The sequence below is a fragment of the Urocitellus parryii genome, chromosome 1 (assembly GCF_045843805.1).
Source record: "Urocitellus parryii isolate mUroPar1 chromosome 1, mUroPar1.hap1, whole genome shotgun sequence".
In the NCBI taxonomy this organism is placed as follows: Eukaryota; Metazoa; Chordata; class Mammalia; order Rodentia; family Sciuridae; genus Urocitellus; species Urocitellus parryii.
The window spans coordinates 112,980,871-113,001,215 of NC_135531.1; the positions used below are offsets into that span (position 1 = coordinate 112,980,871).

General features: G+C 38.3%; 1 protein-coding gene across 1 annotated transcript in view; it reads right to left on the reverse strand.

The window, feature by feature from the left end:
- Positions 1-10,721: 10,721 nt before the first annotated feature.
- Positions 10,722-20,345, reverse strand: part of Sncaip (synuclein alpha interacting protein) — a 146,696-nt gene continuing 137,072 nt past the window's right edge. The window contains exon 12 of the mRNA XM_026396183.2: positions 10,722-11,315. Within this exon, the coding sequence (XP_026251968.2) occupies positions 11,231-11,315 (85 nt within the window). The 3' untranslated portion in view covers positions 10,722-11,230. The remainder of the gene's footprint in view (positions 11,316-20,345) is intronic.

A 20,345-nucleotide genomic window follows, 5' to 3' on the forward strand; every position in this document is an offset into this window, starting at 1 on the left:
ATTTGGTAACCTATCAGATTTATGCTTCCAAAAGGAAACTTGACTCTTTTGAGATATACAACAGAAATCTCCTTCTCCATGTTTTTATACACATGAGTTTTTCTAGTCAAATATTTATTATCTCTGGAACTATGCAAACAGCCTCCCTCCATATAATGGCTCTCAGAGATTTTACATCTCAGTTTGAATGGTACATCAAAGGTATAGGCCTTACCCCTCACTAGTTTTTAATAGTAGTTTTTTTACAACACAGTTAAATATATATGTGTGGGATCAAACTACTAATGCTGGATGTTTGCCATCTATTACCCTACCCTACTCAGCCAAAGACAATTCTCTAATTATCAGATCAATTTTCTAGTTCATGTGCTTCCTCTAAATAGTGGTTCTTTTCTGCTGGGAGAGAGGTGAGACCAATCAACATCATAAAGGGGTACAAGAAAGAGGGGATGAGGAAAGACACAGCACAGAGAACTATGTCTTGAGAGAACTTACTGTGAATTGTGAACCGAAATGCTCTACATTGGCAACAAATGCAAGGGAGAGAGGTATAAGATGAAAAGGATTTTAATAGATATTATTATAGTTTTTGAATTTGGATCCCCTTTATATTTCTTTAATTTTTTTATTAGAACTTATAGTTATGCATAGTAGTTGAGGTTATCCTGACAAACTCATACATGCAGGGGATTCAGTTTTAGTTCATGATCCCCCTTTCCCCTCTCCTTCCCTTTATATTTCTTAAGAAACATAAAGGTGGCTGAGGCAGGGGCTAGAGAGTTCAAAGCCAGCCTCAGCAAAAGTGAGGCACTAAGCAATTCAGTGAGACTGTCTTTAAATAAAATACAAAACAGGGTGGGGATGTGGCTCAGTGGTTGGTTGAGTGCCCCTGAGTTCAATCCCCAGTTCCCCCTCCCAATAAAAAAAGAAACATAAATAAAGGATTTGGGTTATTTTTTAATCAATTTGAGCTGTGAATAGCTGTTTCTTGACTGTGAACCTGCTCTGAGACTGAACAGCATCTGCCCCAGCTTCACAAATATCACCCAGACTTGCGAATGAATCTGCCTTGTTTGTGTCTTTGTATGATTATGTTCACTTGCTGTTCATGAGATAGTAGGTACTAAACACCTGTTTAAGCAGATTGAAGGTGGTTCATTTTAGCCTAGGATTGTGGTGTGTACCCTCTTTATAAAAAGTCCCAAACCTAGACACTTGACACAGACATTTTTCTGTTCTCCTTTCCTGTTTATGTTTTTCATTCTATGGTTTTTCTGAGGTGGGGAGTCCACGTTAAAAGTCATGCTGGTTCTGGCTCTAGGATTTGATTTCTTAAACACATCCCAGGTCAACCAGAGTGCTAGAGTTTATTACTTTTCAAAAACCAAACCCCTGCCAAGTGAAAGGAGAGAAGAGCATGTTTAGATGAAAGTGCTTGATGTTCAAATTCTGCAGTTTGTTGATGTTTTATTGCTCAATGCAATTTCTCCTACCCTTCTGGGCATTTAGCTTAATGGTTTTCCAAGAACAGTATGGTGAGGCTTCAAAGCAAGTCCAGGTTTTAGCAACACGACTCTTATTCCAGTTTATATGAGTCACATGTCCAAAACCTTGTATAAATCTGCAGTTTTTCCCATAAACACTTATGCCCCCAAAATATGGTAAGCTATGTTAACAAGCCATATTAGATTTCACACGCTAATATGAAAATAAACCAGGTAACTCCCATGTAATAGATCTTTGTGGGGGCCAGAGGGAGAAGAGGGGATCATAAACTAGAATTTAAATGTGTAGTCCTAAATTCATTCAAAGATATCTGTTACTACTGGACTGATAGTGTCGTTGTTGGATATAATTTGTCATTCAGAGCTGGCTGTGTTGGTATGATGCCTTGAACATTGAATTATTATAAGTATACCAACAGAGTGATGCATAACCCCAAGAATTATGCCCTTCACGATTATTTATTCCATGGGTCATGGGGAATATGAGCTATTTATTAGCTTTAAAGTGGTTTTCACCTTATTGAACCACATACATATACCAATAAAACACGGCTTTATGAGGGGATGTGTTTTAGTTCTTTTTATGGTTAAAAATTGAAGTGCCAATTCTTACACTTGAAGAGCTATTCAATCCTTCTTTTACTATTCCTTGCTTCTACAATGGACTCCCCCCACCTTCCATATTTGTACCGGACTGGGAACTTCACGTGGCCGAGTGAGTCAGTTCTGGGAAAGCAGGCCCATGGAAACAATCTGCCTGGAGGAGGAACTGAGTGGTGTCAATGGCTGCATCAATACACAAGAGTGCGTTGGTTGGTGAGCAGGAGAGTGGAATCTCATTTTCTGGAGGTTTCATGAACAAAGTACCTGCTTTCCTCTGTCTGGAATCATGGGACTGGACTTCTTCCAGAAAATTTTGGGAGGCAGCTGCCCCAGTACTCCACACTTTTCCAGTTTTTTTTTTTTTTGTTGTTGTTGTTGTTTACTAAAATCAGAGGAGAGGGTGCTTGACCTCAAAACAAGTAGAGTTGGTAGAATCTTTTCATGGCTATGTTTTCTAACGGTGTAATCTCCCTGAAACTAACATCAGCCAAACCTGCCACGTGTAGAAGATTATGGGGGAATGCTTCATGTTTAGGAAAGTGTTAATACTTACTTGAAACTTCATCTTACAGCCATTCTGCAATACTCATTGCACAACAGAGGAAATTTTCAGCCCCGGTTTTTAATTTTCTTCTCTTCTGTGGGCTGGGGGACAGACCTCAATGTTATTTTAACTTCGTTTTCTCCAGGAGATTTACTTAATTGGGTAGCCAATCAAGAAACCCTGTCGTTGAGCATTTTGCCTGTGCATGGTCTGGTCTGTGGTGCATCTGGAAAACAAAAGAAGCCCAGGGAGGCAGCTCAGCCCTTCAGATGTGCCTGGAAGGAGGCTGAAGGACATTCAAATACAGTGACTACTTTTAAGGGTACACTGGGCCAAAGTAAATTCCAGAAACTGGTCCTGAAGTCAGAGGTGTGATTTTTCTTGCTTGTCAGAGTTTAAGTCAGGGAAAGAACGATAGCTGGGCACTTAGTTGGAATGCTGAAGCACATACAAGCAGAAAGAAGGGCTTTCTGTCCTCTTCTTATCTTTCTAAGATTAACCATGGATTGCATTCTGCTGGAAACTTATCACAATCTGGCAATTGTTGGGAGTGTGACATCACAGGAATTTTTCTCACAGATGTGTGTGCAGATCCAGATAAATATGGCAGTTTGCAGCAGAATTCCAGGGACCTTGTCAGACAAGACACAAATAGAATGGTTCCCTTCTTCCTGAAGTTTTCACAGATTTTAGGAACTGCTGCAACAATTCAGTATGTGGGCCAAAGAAGGTAATCACCATCAATACTGTAAAGACAAAAACTCCTCAATCTAACTTCATTATTTACTCCCTGAACCTGCTATTTACTGCCTGTAACAAGATTATTAAAATTTTAAGTATGATTATATGTAAAAGTATATCTCTCAAAATAGATAAATGTAAGGGAAATAAATTCTACCAATATTAGAAAATGACTTTAGCAATTTGCTTACATGCTCTTTATACTAATTTCATATAAATATGGAGAATAATAATGTAAAGAAGCAAATCAAAGAGAAAGAGGTGTGACTTGTTCATCTGTGAATAGCAAAATTTTTTGAGTAAAGGACAAATGATATCTATATCTATATCTATATATCGATATCTATATCTATATATCTATATCTATATCTATATCTATATCTATATCTATATCTATATCTATCTATCTATCTATCTATATATATATATATATATATATATATATATATAGAGAGAGAGAGAGAGAGAGAGAGAGAGAGAGAACACGTGCACTAAAGGGGCAGCTCTCTTTCACTTCTTATGAGCTTTCTATACCTTGAATTCAGATAACATAATTTCTGTGTTGTGGAGTCAGCTTTCCTCCACAAATACCACCTCCCCCACCTCCAGCTCCTTTCTTCATCCCACTAAGCCAGGATCTGGTCCTTGAGCCTGGAATTTATAGACCATAAGGGAACAGAATATGACTTTTTGTAATATAACTCAAGTTGGGGAAGGAAATAAAGACTCTTACCGTATGTTACAGGGAACTCACATAGTAGCTCTGAGTTAATCTCTGCAGTGAGGAAGATGGACTGTGTCCTCAGTACCCCAGCTGCAGTCCTAAGCACTACCCTCTCCCTACCAAGCAAGGGAGGGTCACGGAGTGTGTTGGGATAGGTCATCTGAGAAGCAGCTATAAAACCAAAATAGATGTGCAAGGGATTTATTGGGGGGACATGCTCGAGAAGAGTAAAGAGGGGAGGAGTAGGAGTAGGCAGAGCCCTCAGGCAGTGATGTGCATCTGATACTATGAGTTAGGAAGAAGGATTGGGCAAGAAGAACCTCAGACTGCAGCACATTTTGGAGAAAGTTTTGACCAGGTCAAGGGGAGTGCCAGGCCAGATTCCCATGATGGGAAGATATGCCCTGGCTCTAATACCTCTGCTGTGCTCCAGCTAAGAAAACCAGGGAGGGAGTAGCCCTGGGCTGAGTGCATGAGCAGACTTTGTTCCCATAGCAGGGCCTCCTGAGGAGAGCCCTGAGTATGGTAATTCACAGTGGCCACAAGAGGAATGCATTGTGCTGAGCAAAGAAGTGGTCAGAGGAAGCCTCACAGGGTCTAGAACTCAGGTCCTAGATTCAAGTTACAGCAAGAAGACAAGCAAAATAACACAGAATTTCTGAAACTCTGCTTTCTGTGGGTTCAGATATATTGCCTGGTCCAGGAAAGAACTGAATGAACATTTTCCAAGTTTCTCTGAGTTTGACAAGCTACTGGTAAGGCCATTTGGCTGTGGATGTGTTGTATGTGATATGTTTTGATCTGCGATCCTCATTTTGATGCTTAATTACAGTACATGAGGACATGGGTAGCCAACCACTGTACCTGAGTATATTTGTCTGTCTCTTGTTAAATACCAGCCTTACAAGGCAACTACTTGATCTCAGCCAAATCCAGAGCGATTCTTTCAACAACATTGCCCTCTGAGATGCTGATGATTCCTTATCTTTCCATGTTTGTGCATGTGAGTTCTCCCATCTTTAGTAACAATGAACATTTTGGAGGTAACAATTGTCTTAAGCTTTGAGCCAGCATTGCCTGCACATGGAGTGTTGGTTTGAACCATCACTTAAATTAAATTGAATGAGCAAGATTGGGTGGGTAGGGGGTAATGGAGAAAAAATAATGAAAACATATGTATTTATTTCAGGTGACTTGTTTTCAGAAAGGCTAGGGTGGCTTATAATAGAAGACACATATGTTTTAACCATTAAAAATGATTAAAAAAATAAGAACAAAGGAAAGGCATGGAGTGGGAGAAATAGGTACTTTAAAGAAACCTAGGTTAAGGATTGCTACTGAGATTGAATGCAAACTTTACTTTTGACCTTTTCCTGGCAGGCAAGTCAAAAAGGAAAATATAAGTTATATAAGGTTCTTATTAGCTAATAAAAAGAAACATGCCAGTTTATCTAGAGGCATATTTTCCCCTAGCACTAACTCTAAGAGGAATTTATTTTATGGCCCCTTATACAATCATTGACTTTTTAAACATCTGATGGTTTCAATAACAGTTTTATAAAAAAAAGGAAACTTTTTTTCTATATGGCTATTTCCTATATTGATTTTTGATAAATGCAATAGAGCAGAGATGATATTTCTGCAAAGACATGGGGTATAGTTCACCCATCAGCAACAAAATGAAGCCGATGGATTACATCTGGGCCCAGAGTGTATGGAAGGATCCCGGGAATGGCACATTTTAATACTAATGACACAGGCTACTATATTTTCAATTTAACATTGTTACCAAACAAATGAAATTATACTCAAATAGAATATAACTTTAACTGCATTTCTTTGAAATTTGTCTAAATAGTTCTTCCCTAATGCACATGTTTTGGTTTGACCCTGGACCTTCCTAATGGGAGAATGGTCTAAATTCCACATAGATATAATGATCTGAAATCGATCACAGTATGTCCTCAAAATATTAAGAGATAAACCACTCTGAGGGATGTGTGAGGTGTTTTTTTAAAGAAGAGTCCTCTGATATACACATCACTTTAAGCACCAAACACAACTAAACAAGTTTCTGTCCTACTCTGGGACTTCTTCAATACTTAAGCATGGCTAAAATTCTGTCACAGATGGAATTTCCTGGTAAATAGATTATGACGTCCAGATTTAGTGTGCAGGAATTTTATTGCAGTGGCTCTTGGGATCAACATTTATGAAAGGAAAAGGGGAAAAAGGTAAGGAAATGGGATTAGGCAGAGGAAGAAGCTGGGCCAAACCCTTGGTTAGTTCTTAAGTTGAGATGGCTCTTTGGAATTGTCCAGAGTTGGGTGAAGGGCTGCACCTGTGTATTTCCATACTGACCAGTCATTGCGTACAGGTTGCCTGAGGAAGGGGTATGCTCTTGGGCAAGGGTGTGTTCTCTTCAGCCAAGGGTGATTCTTAGAGAAGGTCAACACATGAGGGCTTTGGGCTTTCAGTACTGTCAGCACCTGGGGAATATATCTTTTGCTTTGGAAGGTGGTTTCACATGGTTGTATAGGATTTTGTATGCGCTGTTCATCTAACCAACAAAACATATTTTAATCATGGAGCACAACCAAATGTCCCCCAGACTTGGCAGTAAGTAGAATACAGTGACATGAAATGCTGCTTTATTCCAATGATGTGCATGTTTATTCTGTCAACTGAGTACGAGCACTAGGTTTTATATTTGACTAGTCCTATGCAAAGTCAGATATCAATGATTTAGTCCATTAAGAGAGTTTATTTTTACTCAACAAATAATACAGGGTACAGTTCAGAGCTTATACAGATGCTCAAGAAACAGATTCCCTCTTTCTTCCCTGTTTTCCACTCCTTGGCATCAGATTTCTGTCCTCAGGACTAAACAGTCTGTGTTCTACACCAGAGAGAAAGAAGAGTGAATCACAAGGCACAAAATATTAGTGTCAGGTAAACTTCTTACTGTACAATATTTCTTGAACCCCCTCTAGGAATTTTACTTATCTTTTATTGACTAGACTGAGTCACAAGGCCATTCCTAGTTTCCAGGACATCTGGGCAGGCTTGATAATCAAGGGGAGTACCCAGCCCAGTGCCTGGTATGGGCTCAATTACCATTTGCTGAATTCATCAGCATACAGAAAGATGCTTCTTCTACTTATATGCATGGCCAGGAGGGAGTGGCGACTCACTTTGTTTTTTAGTTTTTTTTTTTTTTTTTTGTAAAATACCTGGGTCTGGCATGATTCTACTTCCTGTAATTCCTTTGCCAGTATTCTTTCAAGGAAGATCCTGTATGTGAGGTTTTGAGATTTTATGAACAGAGGGTAGAGAAGAGTGAGGGAAATAAAAGAAGGGAGGGAAGAATGTAAGGGAGGGGAGAAAGTAAGGGAGAGAATGGAAGTGGGAGAAAGAGACAAGGGAAGAAAAGGAGAGAAAGGGGAAAAAGAAAACTGAGGAAGAAATGAAAAGAAAAACAGACACATGGGTGTTGAAAAAATCATTAGCAGGTATTTACTAACCACCATCTATGAGAAGTGATGTTGAGATGCTGTTGAGATCAATGAACTTCTCATCCCACTAGGACATGGGAATCAGTGCTGGAAAAGTCATGTAAAACTATGCAATAAAGAAAAAAGGGAAATAAAGGTAACACAGGACATAGAGTTTGACCCATCAAACATGAGTGTTATGAGCAGTAGCAGAGAGAGTGAACTCCATTTTTATGGGGGAGGGGTGGAAATGGTACCGACTCTTGAAATAAATTTCTTATTCTTTTTTTTTTTTTAAGAGAGAGAGTGAGAGAGAGAAATTTTTAATATTTATTTCTTAGTTTTCGGCGGACATAACATCTTTGTTTGTATGTGGTGCTGGAGGATTGAACCTGGGCTGCACGCATGCCAGGCGAGCGCGCTACCGCTTGAGCCACATTCCCAGCCCCTAAATTTCTTATTCTAACTTAGCTTTATCAACTGATCTCAGTCTCGAGCATACATTGGACATGGAAGAAAACACCTTAAACCCATTGTGTATCTAGGAAATTAAATATTTTTTTTGTATCACAGAAATTGAGTATTTTTATAGTTTTTTCTCTATCCTATATCATCATGTTGTTTCTGATTATCCACTTCAGAGAAAATTTTCTCAAAATCTTACTTGAAGATATCCTTTGAGAGTCGCATCCCTACTCCCAACCCATGATGCACATCCAGAACTTTGTTAGGGTCAAAATCTTGATACTAATATTTAATGAGAATAAATAATGGAAATTCAATATGTTCAAAGTGGTGATGGTTTAGTGTCTTGTTATCTTTTCTAAGAAACATTCTTAATTTGATGTGTTGAACTTTGGAAATACAAATCTCTTTAGAGACATTAAAAAAGCCAATCTTTAAAAGATGTTGACAGATGTTGTGATTTTTTTTTTTTAACACTGGAACTGAGTTTCCCACTCTGCTGCATGTAATTAGGCATGCAGATAGAGCTTTACTCATTTTATTAGCCCAATGGGAGGGAGTTGGGCAGGAGCCACAAAGCTCTACTTACTAAAAGGAATCCCACTCTTTTTATTTAACATGTAAATGTGTTTCAATTCCTATAGAAAAATAAGTTTGTGTTTTCATTTTTAAAATGCCACAGAAGACTAAGTTTGTGGTAAGAAAAACCTCATCTCTATCAATTTCAAGTAACCACAATTTATCCATTTCATAAGGAAGTTGGACAGTAAAGATATGTACACGTGTAATTTAATGGTCAGCATTTTTAGTGTCCTAGCAACATCATTATACATAGAAAGCCCTGTATTGCAGTCTGGCCAATTTGAATCTGTTCAACTTTTATATTTTACCTATTTTATTCTTTGCTCTTCTTTACTTAATACTGTAGGGTCTAGGGCTGGGATTGTGGCTCAGCAGTAGAGTGCTTGCCTAGCATGTGTAAGGCCCTGAGTTCAATCCTCAGCACCACATAAAACTAAATAAATAAAGATATTGTGTCCAGCTATAAATAAAAAAATATTAAAAAAATACTGTGGGGTCTAATGTGTTATTGGTGTCAAAAAGTTGAATTGTCAGGTAATGTCTTTTAAACTCTTAGAATTTTCTTTGCTATGTTTAATTGATCCATCTGTCTTACTTAGACAATCTCTGTAGAGTGCCCAGATCCCTTCATCTTTCACTTCCAAGAACACAGTTTCAGAACCAAATTGGGACCTCCTGGGGACAGAGTGAGCACTATTTGGGTCCCATCTGGGCCCAGTCCTAAAGTCACCATTATGTGACTCATGTCGCCTCTGAACCAAGCAAAAACCACAGGAAATGCTATGGGCTTGCCACATATTCTCTTTTAGAATCTCGAGCAACAGGACAGAACCATGAAATATGAGGATCAATCAAAGAGGGTAGATGAAGCCAAAGGACCAAAATCTGAGACATGGTCTCTTATTTGAGAACAAGACTGTGAGAAACGCAGAAGTACACATGGCACCAGGCTCTAATAGCAGGAATTTACAGGGCCCAAACAAGGACAGAGCCAGCTGGCTAAAATCCACAGACATGTTGCTCTCTAAGTTGGAAGGAAACTACCTCCTAGAAATGTATGAAGGCCAATCTTGCCCTTTTCCAGGTTTCTTGAGGAGGCCCCAGTCCAAGACTGAAGAGTCCTCTGGAAGTAGAGCCAACTCCAGAACTCATGCTCCTGTGTATTAGTCAATGCACTAATGAGACAGCATAGTGTAGAACGGACAGGATAATGAAGTGGGCTCATGAGCAAAATCGTACCAAAGCCTAGCTATGCTATTTACTAGAAGTGTTACATTGGACACAGGACTTAAACTTGCTTAAGTTTAATTTTCAAATCTATAAAATGCAAGTAGTGGCATCATCACATAATAGTGTTTGGTACATCAAAGGCACTCAAATATTAAAACCTTCTTTCATACCTCACTGTATCTCATCAACCCCAGGCTGATCCACACAGGGAAGATTGCCTCTGGATTCAGTCTGCTCTGCATACCATGTTGCAAAATGGTCCACATGAGACTACCTAACATTGCTAGCACACTGTGCTCCCTCCTACTGGTAAGAATACATTCTACTTTCAAACTAAAACTTGTCAGACCTCTTATAGGCCATGCCAATGCTTTGAAAATAAAACTCTTGAAGTTTAAACAGAAATATATTTTTACATGATAAGATGAAACCTTTTGGAACTTACTGCTTACATGGATTGAAAGAGCTGCATCAACAATAAGCCTCTTATGAACTGGGGCTCCACACTGTCTCCTAAAGGGATTAGACAAGGCTTATAATGTGTTGGAAGCAAAAGAAAAAAGTGACCCAAGAAGGGACTAAATCCTTGGTTGTCATTTGTATTTTCCCATGTCAGCGCCAAGATCTGGGAAAGCAGAAGGATTGGCTTACTTTACTTTACTTGTCGGATCCTTTAGTATTTAATGAAATATAGAATGTTTTATTTGACCCCTATGGGAAAACAGTTAAACTGAGCAGTTTGTTCTTGAAATCAAATATCAGCAATCAAAATACTTTCAAAGTCCCTTAGAAATCAGAACATCACAGATTTATTAGAAAGTTGGTGTCCCAAGCTTATAGGTGGCTGTTAACATTGTTTTTTTTTTTTTTTTAAATTTCCTTTATACAAAAAGTAGAAATGACAGAAAAAACACTCGTGACAGAAAACAATACCACTGACCTGGTCTCATTGAGGAACAGAGCCAACACTGCCCATGTTAAGGGAGAAGGGAAGTTCAACCAACATTAGCAAATACTCATGCAACTGTTGAAATCCAAGACGGTGTCAGTGGCTTGGTGAATGTCCTGTGCACGGGGTGCCAATCCAACATTAAAAACATACATACGTTAAAAACAGTCATGCTTTTAAACAGCATCTTGTGAAAAACAAGATATATATATATATATACAGATATCACCCAAAAAATGTATATGACATAGTCTAATATAAATTTAAGGCATCCTGATATTCTGTTCTTCGGCTGGTGAGGCATTGTTCTTGTGGTTCTGTTTCCACAGAGGATAGTCCAGTAATTTCCAATGGTGTCCAAAGGGCATCAGTGAGAGAGAATAGAAAAGGGCTTTACAAAAAGAGTTCTTTTGACTCTGGCTCATCAATGTGCTTTATGCTGTAAGATTTCTTCATTGTTCTATCGATGTCATTATGTCTAAATAGAAAAGAAACCACAGGCCAAAATTAGATAAAACTATGGTCCAGTTACAAGACAATGCCACTGAACAGTTCACCAAAAATTAAAATTATCCACACACAAACCACAATTGAAGAACACTTCATTCCAAAAGGCAAATTATTTTCTTTTCATATATACCACTCTTTCAACAATAAAAGCAAGAGTCATGTCACAACACATATTTGCTGAGCACATTTGCATTTGGCTCCAGAGTAATTTCTCAATCACACTGATTGGAATCCAGGCATCCTACAGTCAAGAGGATTTTATCAGATCAAAAGAGATAGAACAGTACTGATGGCTGAATGGAGGCAAGAGATTTTCATACTTGATTAAAACAAGATCTCTGGTGACACATTTTATTTTCTAGTTAGTTTAAGGAAAAATGCTTTTTATTTGGGTGATTACTAATTAGCATGTTGAAAAACCATAAGTAGGTAAATCTATGAGAAAATAAGGCAAATAGGGAATGATAAGGCTGTTTTCCCCTCTATACATGATACCTCCCAAGTACATGATACCTCCCCCAAGTACAGGCTGGGGTTGTGGCTCAGTGGTAGAACACTTGCCTGGCAAGTATGAGGCACTGGGTTCAATTCTCAGCACCACATAAAAATAAATAAATAAAATAAAGGAATGGTGTCCACCTACAACTAAAAAACAAAAACAAAAACAAACTCAAGGCATGGAATAGCCTTGATTTTTAAATGAATTATCCTCTGAATAGGTTCATTCATTTTTTTATTTGAGTTAAAAAGCTTTCAGAGAAGTGTCTGTTCCCTAAAGACCTAATAAGAGCATGCTACAGGGACACTGCTACATCGATGTTCATAGCAGCACAATTCACGATAGCAAGATTGTGGAACCAACCTAGATGCCCTTCAATAGATGAATGGATAAAAAAAATGTGGCATTTATACACAATGGAGTATTACTCTGCATTAAAAAATGACAAAATCATAGAATTTGGAGGGAAATGGATGGCATTAGAGCAGATTATGCTAAGTGAAGCTAGCCAATCCCTAAAAAACAAATGCCAAATGTCTTCTTTGATATAAGGGGAGTAACTAAGGACAGAGTAGGGACGAAGAGCATGAGAAGAAGATTAACATTAAACAGGGATGAGAGGTGGGAGGGAAAGGGAGAGAGAAGGGAAATTGCATGGAAATGGAAGGTGATCCTCAGGGTTATACAAAATTACATACAAGAGGAAGTGAGGGGTAAGGGAAGAATAATACAAGTGGAAGAAATGATTTACAGTAGAGGGGGTAGAGAGAGAAGAGGGGAGGGGAGGGGTGGGGAGGGGAGGGGGGATAGTAGAGGATAGGAAAGGCAGCAGAATACAACAGACACTAGAATGGCAATATGTAAATCAATGGAAGTGTAACTGATGTGATTCTGCAATCTGTATACGGGGTAAAAATGGGAGTTCATAACCCACTTGAATCAAAGTGTGAAATATGATATATCAAGAACTATGTAATATTTTGAACGACCAACAATAAAAAAAGAAAAAAATGAGCATAATAATGGTAAAAAAAAAAAAAGCTTTCAGAGAGAACCTACCTCCTTATGGTGGGAAAGCCTACACACCACTAAATTCCTGGGCGTTGCTACATAAGAGAAGACCAAACAGTTTCTGGTAATGGTTCTCCCTGACATGAGAACATGCTTGGATGCAGAGAGCCCCAATTGTGGTTTTCTGACCTCAAAATCTTGCTTGCTTACTACTATGGCTTGGATATGGTATGCAGGTTCATGTGTTGAACTTTAATCCCAGTTGTGAGTTATCAAGAGGATGGAAATAATTCAACTCTGATACTTAGAAATGGGGATTTGGGGAGGTCATTAAGATTAGATAAGGGCATTAGGGTGGAGCCCCCATGATTCAGTGCTGACGGTTTTATAAGAAGAGGAGAACCAGAGGATATTTATATCTGTGTTCCCTAATTTCCACCATGTGATGCCCTGCACCACCTTGGCACTCTACCAGCAAGAAAGTCATCACTAGATGTGACCCATCAAAATCAGATGTCCAGAAACATGAGCCAAAATAAGCCTGTTTTCTTTATAAAGTTACTAAGCTTCAGATATTTTGTAATAGTAATGCAAAACAGACTAATATGCCACTTAGCTTATTCACAATGTTCTATAAGCATTTGATCATCATCATCGGAAAGTTTTAATTCTTATTTCTATTTATTCCTCTGAATAAAACTTCAGAGAATTATCAGTGTGCAAGTAAGGACAAGGAAAAAAGTCAAAATAAAAACTTAATTTTTCAAAAGATGCTCTAGGGACTTCTAATTAAGCACAATAGATTAAATGCACACATTTATTACCTTTCTTGCAAACTAACACTTAAATTTAAGTAAGTAAAATTTAAAAAGGCATAAGCCTATATGAATAAGGGAAATGAGAGAAAAAAGATAAGAGACAAAATATCTATATTTCAGAAATGAGGTGAATAGATATTTGGAATTAACAGAAAAGAAAAAGCAGAAACCTGGAACCCAACAAACTGATTTGCACTTCAAGATGCAGCAATTAGAAACAAAATATGCTGCTGAAGACGCTAGTAATTATGTAAAAGAATGGCAAGTTCTCTCTAATACATAAAGACCTCCAACATGTTACCAGAAAAAAAGTAAAAAGTAAAAATATGGTAAGCTACCTTTATTGTAAAAAAAGAAGACAGAATACACATTGTATTTGTTTATAAAAATTTAAGTAAGATTTGTACATATAATGCTATAAAAAAGGAACCAAGATAAAACCAATAAAATGTTATTGGAAATTAACACTATCACTGCAGAAGTTAAAAAAAAATTGGAATGGAAATTTCAGTAAATGTCCTAGAAATTAGAACTAGAAAAAGCCAAAGTATGGATAAAGATAGATTAGAAAATGTGAGGATCAATCTGGTATATCCCACATTTTAGAATACTAGGATTTCCAGAAAGAAAGAACAGAGCAAATGGAGAAGACAAAAATTTCAAAGAAATTTTATAAGACATTTTGCAGAGTTGAAGCACATAGGGTTCCAGATTGGAAAATACCTGCTGTGTGCCCATGGCCCAGGAATGAAAGCAGACGCATATCACAGCAAAGCAAGAAGAAATCAAAATAGTGAGGATAAAGAGAAAATCACAAAAACCTCTAAGAGATTAGTGATCAGAGAGGAATGGAAGTTCTCCATAGGCACATTGGAAGCAAAAGAAAATGAAATAATGTGTTCAAGAATCTGAGAGAAAATAATATACAATTATATAATATTCTATACCCAACCAAACATGCCTAATCTAGTAAATCGAGATATATTCAAATATGTAAATTCTCAAGAAATTTAGCATTTATTCATCTTCTTAAGATGGGAAAGTGTATTTACTAAACCACAAGAATAACCTCTCCCCTCAAAAAGAGGAAAAGTCGGATGCAGCAAATAGAGTCTACACAGGAGAGAAGTAGAAGCAAAAGGAATTCCTAGATGACACAGTTGGGAGGATCCAGGATGACAGCTGTGTGGCAGTGCCAGAATGCAGCTGCAGACTCAGGCAGTAACACAGAGGAGGGACCCACGAACAGACACAGTGAGAGACACCAGAGTTTTCTGAAAGCAATGAAAGATGGCTTTTGTCTCAAGCAAAGTGTTTAGAAATATATGTGTATTAAGAATTGTACGGGCTGGGGATGTGGCTCAAGTGGTAGCACGCTTGCCTGGCCTGCACGCAGTGCTGGGTTCAATCCTCAGCACCACATACAAAATACAAAATAAAAAGATGTTGTGTCCACTGAAAATTAAAAATAAATATTAAAAAATTCTCTCTCATTAAAAAAAGAATTATAATGCTAAAAAATGTACATGTATAATGGTATAAATTGACGTGAACATACTTTATATACAGAGATACGAAAAATTGTGCTCTATATGTGTAATGAGGATTGTAATGCATTCTACTGTTGTCATGTATTTAAAAAATAATAAAATCAATTAAAAATGAATTGTAAAATAAGGGATCAAAATTATTTCTAGGGAAAACATAAAATTACACAAGAAAGAATATGTAACATAGTATGTAACATGGATCTTTTGTGATTAATATTTGTGGAGCCATAATCATAGTAAATGCGAATACTGATTTAACCCCAATATGTAACTTTACTAATGGTGGAAGAGAGGAAGTGAATGTGTGGGGAGGTGACGAGAGTTGGATGCTAAGACAAATTTGGTTCATTGGTAAGAATATGGACTTTGGAGCCGGGCTGATTAAATCCAAACCCCGGTTTCACGATTCATAATCATTGTTACTGTGGAATCTCAGGCAAGATACGTAATCATCTGTGCCTGTTTCTAATATGTAAAATTTGGATAATAATATTATCTGCTACATAGAGTCACTGTGAAGATTAAATCAGTATATGTATGTAAAGCATCTGGAATATTCTCTAGGATATTTTACTTTTGTCTTATTTTTGCAGTGCTAGGGATTGAACCCATGGCCTCACGCTACCTAAGCAAGCACTCTGTTGTTGAGATATATTCCCAGCTCTTCTCTACGATATTTTAAGTGCTGTCATTATTTTTACTTTCTATGGTAGGATGCCAGTTTATAATAGGGATAACATCTGAAATTAAAAATTCATAAGGATGTTTTAGAAAATAATACTAGAGAAAATATCTGAAGGGAAAGTGGGTGATTAGGAGTAGAAATAGAGAATGGGGTGAGTTGAGCACAAGGAACAGTAAATTTTTGTTATAATGCTACTATTATTATTATATGTATCATTATATCTACATCATCATGACAAAAAATAAAATTAAAAGGTTTTTAAAAGAAGGCTTAGGTTGTAATCTAAAGATAATAAAGTTTATTTAGACTTTGATGGAAAACTTCTGCTTTAAAATGGGGTGCTGTATTCAAAACCCCCCAAAGAATACTCTTTTTGCAGAACAAAACCCAGCATGATTAGAGTTGAATCTAGACCAAGTAAAATGCTATCCTGAGACATTTATATGAATAATACAATAATAATTCAGTTCTCCCCAAACCCTTCAATTATGTAGTCCTGAATCACCAGTATTCAAAGGAACAAAAAGTATTTGGGTAATTCTGGCACAAATCACTCAGATAATTTGCTGCTCCTTGATTTCATTTTTGGATATGAAATCACATACTGAGTGACCAAAATTGGAAAGGAGAAAAAGCTTACATTTAAATATCAGTTTTGCAAATAATCGAGTATGCTGACTCATCTAGGCACAGATTCCATATTTCCACAGCTCATGGAGACCAGACACAAGCCGACAGGATCAGTGTGAAATGGTCCACAGCATGCAACACATCTCCACTGATAATAACAGAGAATGGGATTTTTGCTATCTTCCTTAAAGCTTTACTGAGAGCACAACTGTACATTCCACCTACTAAAAACTGGGGTTCTGGTTTAAAGTTTGAAAACTTGCACTTGAAATGCTCAAACTAAAACTCACTTTGGGAAGAACATCTTGTGACCCCAAAGGGTTAATACAGACAATGCTTTCTTCTATGAGATAGACTTCGGTATTTTCCCTCTCATTTCTCTTTTCCTTTCCCTGCCTCCTTTTTCTTTCCCTACCTCTGCTTCTCTGCAAATATTTATGAAGTCCCTCCCATGTGCCAGGCACCAAGCTAGACACTGGGAGAAGCCAGGGCGGTACAATGGAGCCATCAAGGAGCACTGCTTTCAGTAGTATTCTTACTGCTCTTCTCCCTTTAACACAGCTTACCATGCTTTAATTGTATCCTACTTTAATTCTCTCTTGAGAGTTCAGAAATCATGCCTCATTCTGGTATCGCAAAAATGTGTGGCTCGGTGCTAAAGATGCTGTTGAAATGAATGGCCAGGCAAACCAGGGATGTGGCATCCAGGAAAGTTTCTACCTCTGTGCTCTGATCTCAGTGTAGCAAGGAAAAGCCCAATGACTGGCTGGGGCATTGATGCTTGGCAAAGGCACTAGGAGGTGTCCAGCTAGAGTCTCTATTTGGTTTTCTTAAATCTCCACCAACCTACCACTTCTTTGACTTAAAAGAGTTTTAGACTCTGCTCTTTTAATGTACAAAGATGCCCCTAATGGTGGCAGACATGTAGTGTGAATATGACATGAATGGAATCTCTCTCCCCTTTGGTATGATGTAATTCACAACTGGACCTTTGGGGAGTGAGAAAGGGAGGGTGGAAATGAAGAAAGGAGTTGTTTCTTCTTAGGTTTGCTGATTGTCATTAAACCAGAACTAGCATGGTGAAAGAATGTCCTGGTGGGATGAGTTTGATTTCCAAGGCAGGTTCCCCCTCTGCACCCTCTATGGGGCACAGCAGATGACCACTGTCATAGCAGATGTCACATCATCATGGGCTTAACAGTGAAGTGGCTTTTGAATAACCTTTTAATCTGTGCAAAATATTTGATGTTAGCTCTTGGCTCTGCCTATATAATTCCCAGTGTGACTAATTCCTTGGCAGTACAATCCACACTAATGGCGTTTATTGCTTAAATGTCTTTTTAAGGAGTCTCCCCTAATGCTGGAGCTAGGATCAGGGTTTCCTCAGGAGGCTGAGCCACCATGGTCAGAGAAGGTGTCACTGGCTGTGGCCAGAGAATACCACCTTCTGCCTATTGGTAACTGGAATCAACATGCACTTCAGTGTTAGGGATCTCAGACAGACTTAAACTCTGGGAAAAAAAATGTTTCATTGGCATTTTAAGACCGGTAATTGCAAAAATTCCCTTTGAGTTGTAATAACGCAAAACAAACTTATCTTTCATAAGAAAATGTAAAGATAAATCTGCTTGTTATAAACCAACTCATCCTCTGCAGTTGAAACACACTAGGAAAGCTGTTGAAAGCAATAAGGTTGAATCTAATTTTAAAGGGCATTGAAAAGAAATTTAGATTCTTTGCTATCAAACTGTGACCAATTTAGAAAAACAAATAGCAAACAGAACTCCCTTACAGAGATGACATTCTTTAAAAATGTTCTATTTATTGCTCTTATTTTTCCTTTACTAGGAAAAATAAAAATTTCTTAGGAACTGAAATGAGATTTCATATATCTCTGGAATTGAGATCCATTGCTCCACTCTTCCCCAGGCCTCTGCTGACAGGACAGTGACTTTTAGGTAATTCCTGTGACCTGAGAGGAACCATCTGGTCTTCAAGTAATTCTGGAGCCAAGAATTGAGGCTGTTGATAAATACATGGGGCTCCTTTCTTCTTGCAGTTGGGTCCCACTGGTGAAACGAGGCAGGCACTAGAGTCAATTAGGTATTTTTCATGCCAGCATTTTACTCTAATCTTAATTTCTCCAAGGACTCTTTATTTGAAATAGAGAGACCTGTCCTTGATTTATCTAAGGAATGAATCCGGCCAGTTCTCTCCACCTGTGTGTGATTATAAGTGAATCAGTGAAACATTTTCCCTGCAATATGAAAAACACTAGTGTCTCCTTTTTATGGAAACACATGACAAATTAAAACTATGATAAATTGTAGGTTAATTTATAGGTTAGGGAGGAGAAGGGGTCAGGATACTTATTTAATACATTATTTTTACTTCTGGGTTTCTAAGTGGTTAGTGCTGAAATCAAACTTTGCTAATACATAAAGCCAGAGAATCTGGAGTGTTCAGAACTGAGCCATTGGAGGGATGGTTCCTTAAGCTGAGTGGGAAAGTGCTAACCTAGTGTCAGATATCCGAGTAGCCCCATAACCTCATTTTGTGCTCTGATTTTGTAATCCTATTATAGCAAATTTCTCAGCTTTGTTCCTTTGCTTGTAAAAAGACAGGATGAAATATTTCTGGCAGAAGAATCTTTTGTGATACTAATTGTCTTGTTCCCAGTGCTGTAGAAGCCTGGAAGAAATGAGAGGTATTCATTTTCCTTCCTGCTCCCAGGGAATTTGCCAAGTGTGCTTCCTTTCCTGGGGGTGTTGCCAGTGACTTCTGATTAAGGACAAAAGAGAATTTCCCAGGCAGCAGAAGACACATTCAACCCAACATGGGGACAGAGAAGGATATAGGCGTGGGGAAACTATATTGAAAGAAATATAAGTGGGTTGCTCCCTGTGTCTAGGAGGGGAGTATTTCTTCCTCTTCCCTTTCTACCGCAGGCCTTTGACTCTCAGCCCTGGCCAAGATTCTCTGCCCTAGGATGGCTGGAAGCAGTCCAGGTACCTGCCTTCAGGCCACATGTGAGTGGTACCCAAGCAGACCATGGGTGACCAGCAAACACTGAACCTCCAAGGCTCTTACTTCAGTTTACTAATTCATAAGACCTTTAGGGCACCCCCTGGCACGACTGAGATTTAATCTCCCTCTAGCCTGAGTACAGACTTACAGCAGATGAAAGCTGATTTAGAGTTGGGAAAAAAAGAGAGTTACTTTCTTGCACTTTAGTATACTGAACTAAAATCCACATGAATAATAAATTCTCTCTCCTATCTCCCTCTCCTCCTCCTCCTCCTCCTTCTTCTCTCTCTCTGTCTCTCTCTCTGTCTCTCTCTCTCTCTCTCTCTCTCTCTCTGTCTCTCTCTCACACACATACACACACACACACACACACACACACACACACACACCCCACACACATTCTTTGGAGAATTTTGGAAGAGTGCTGAATGGCATGTCATGGTTTAATTATTTACATGATTTAAAAGCAACAGACTCCTTTTAAAATGGGTTTGGGGAATTAACTTTACTCAAATAAACCAGTCAAAAGACACTGAGCTCATTAGCTCCCCTTGGGCTGCTCACTTTTTGCTCCTCCACTCTCCTGGTTAGGAAATTGTACATACTCCCAGCACGGGGATGAACATCATGCTGCAGAAGGACTCTGCCCAAGGAGGTACCCCAGTCACTGGGGACCCGATCTTCCCTCTTTCATGTACAGAGCCCATGCATTTTGTATTGGTTACTAATTCTGGGAAATTGTTTTATTGGTGGGCTTCTGGATAGAGATTGTGGTTCA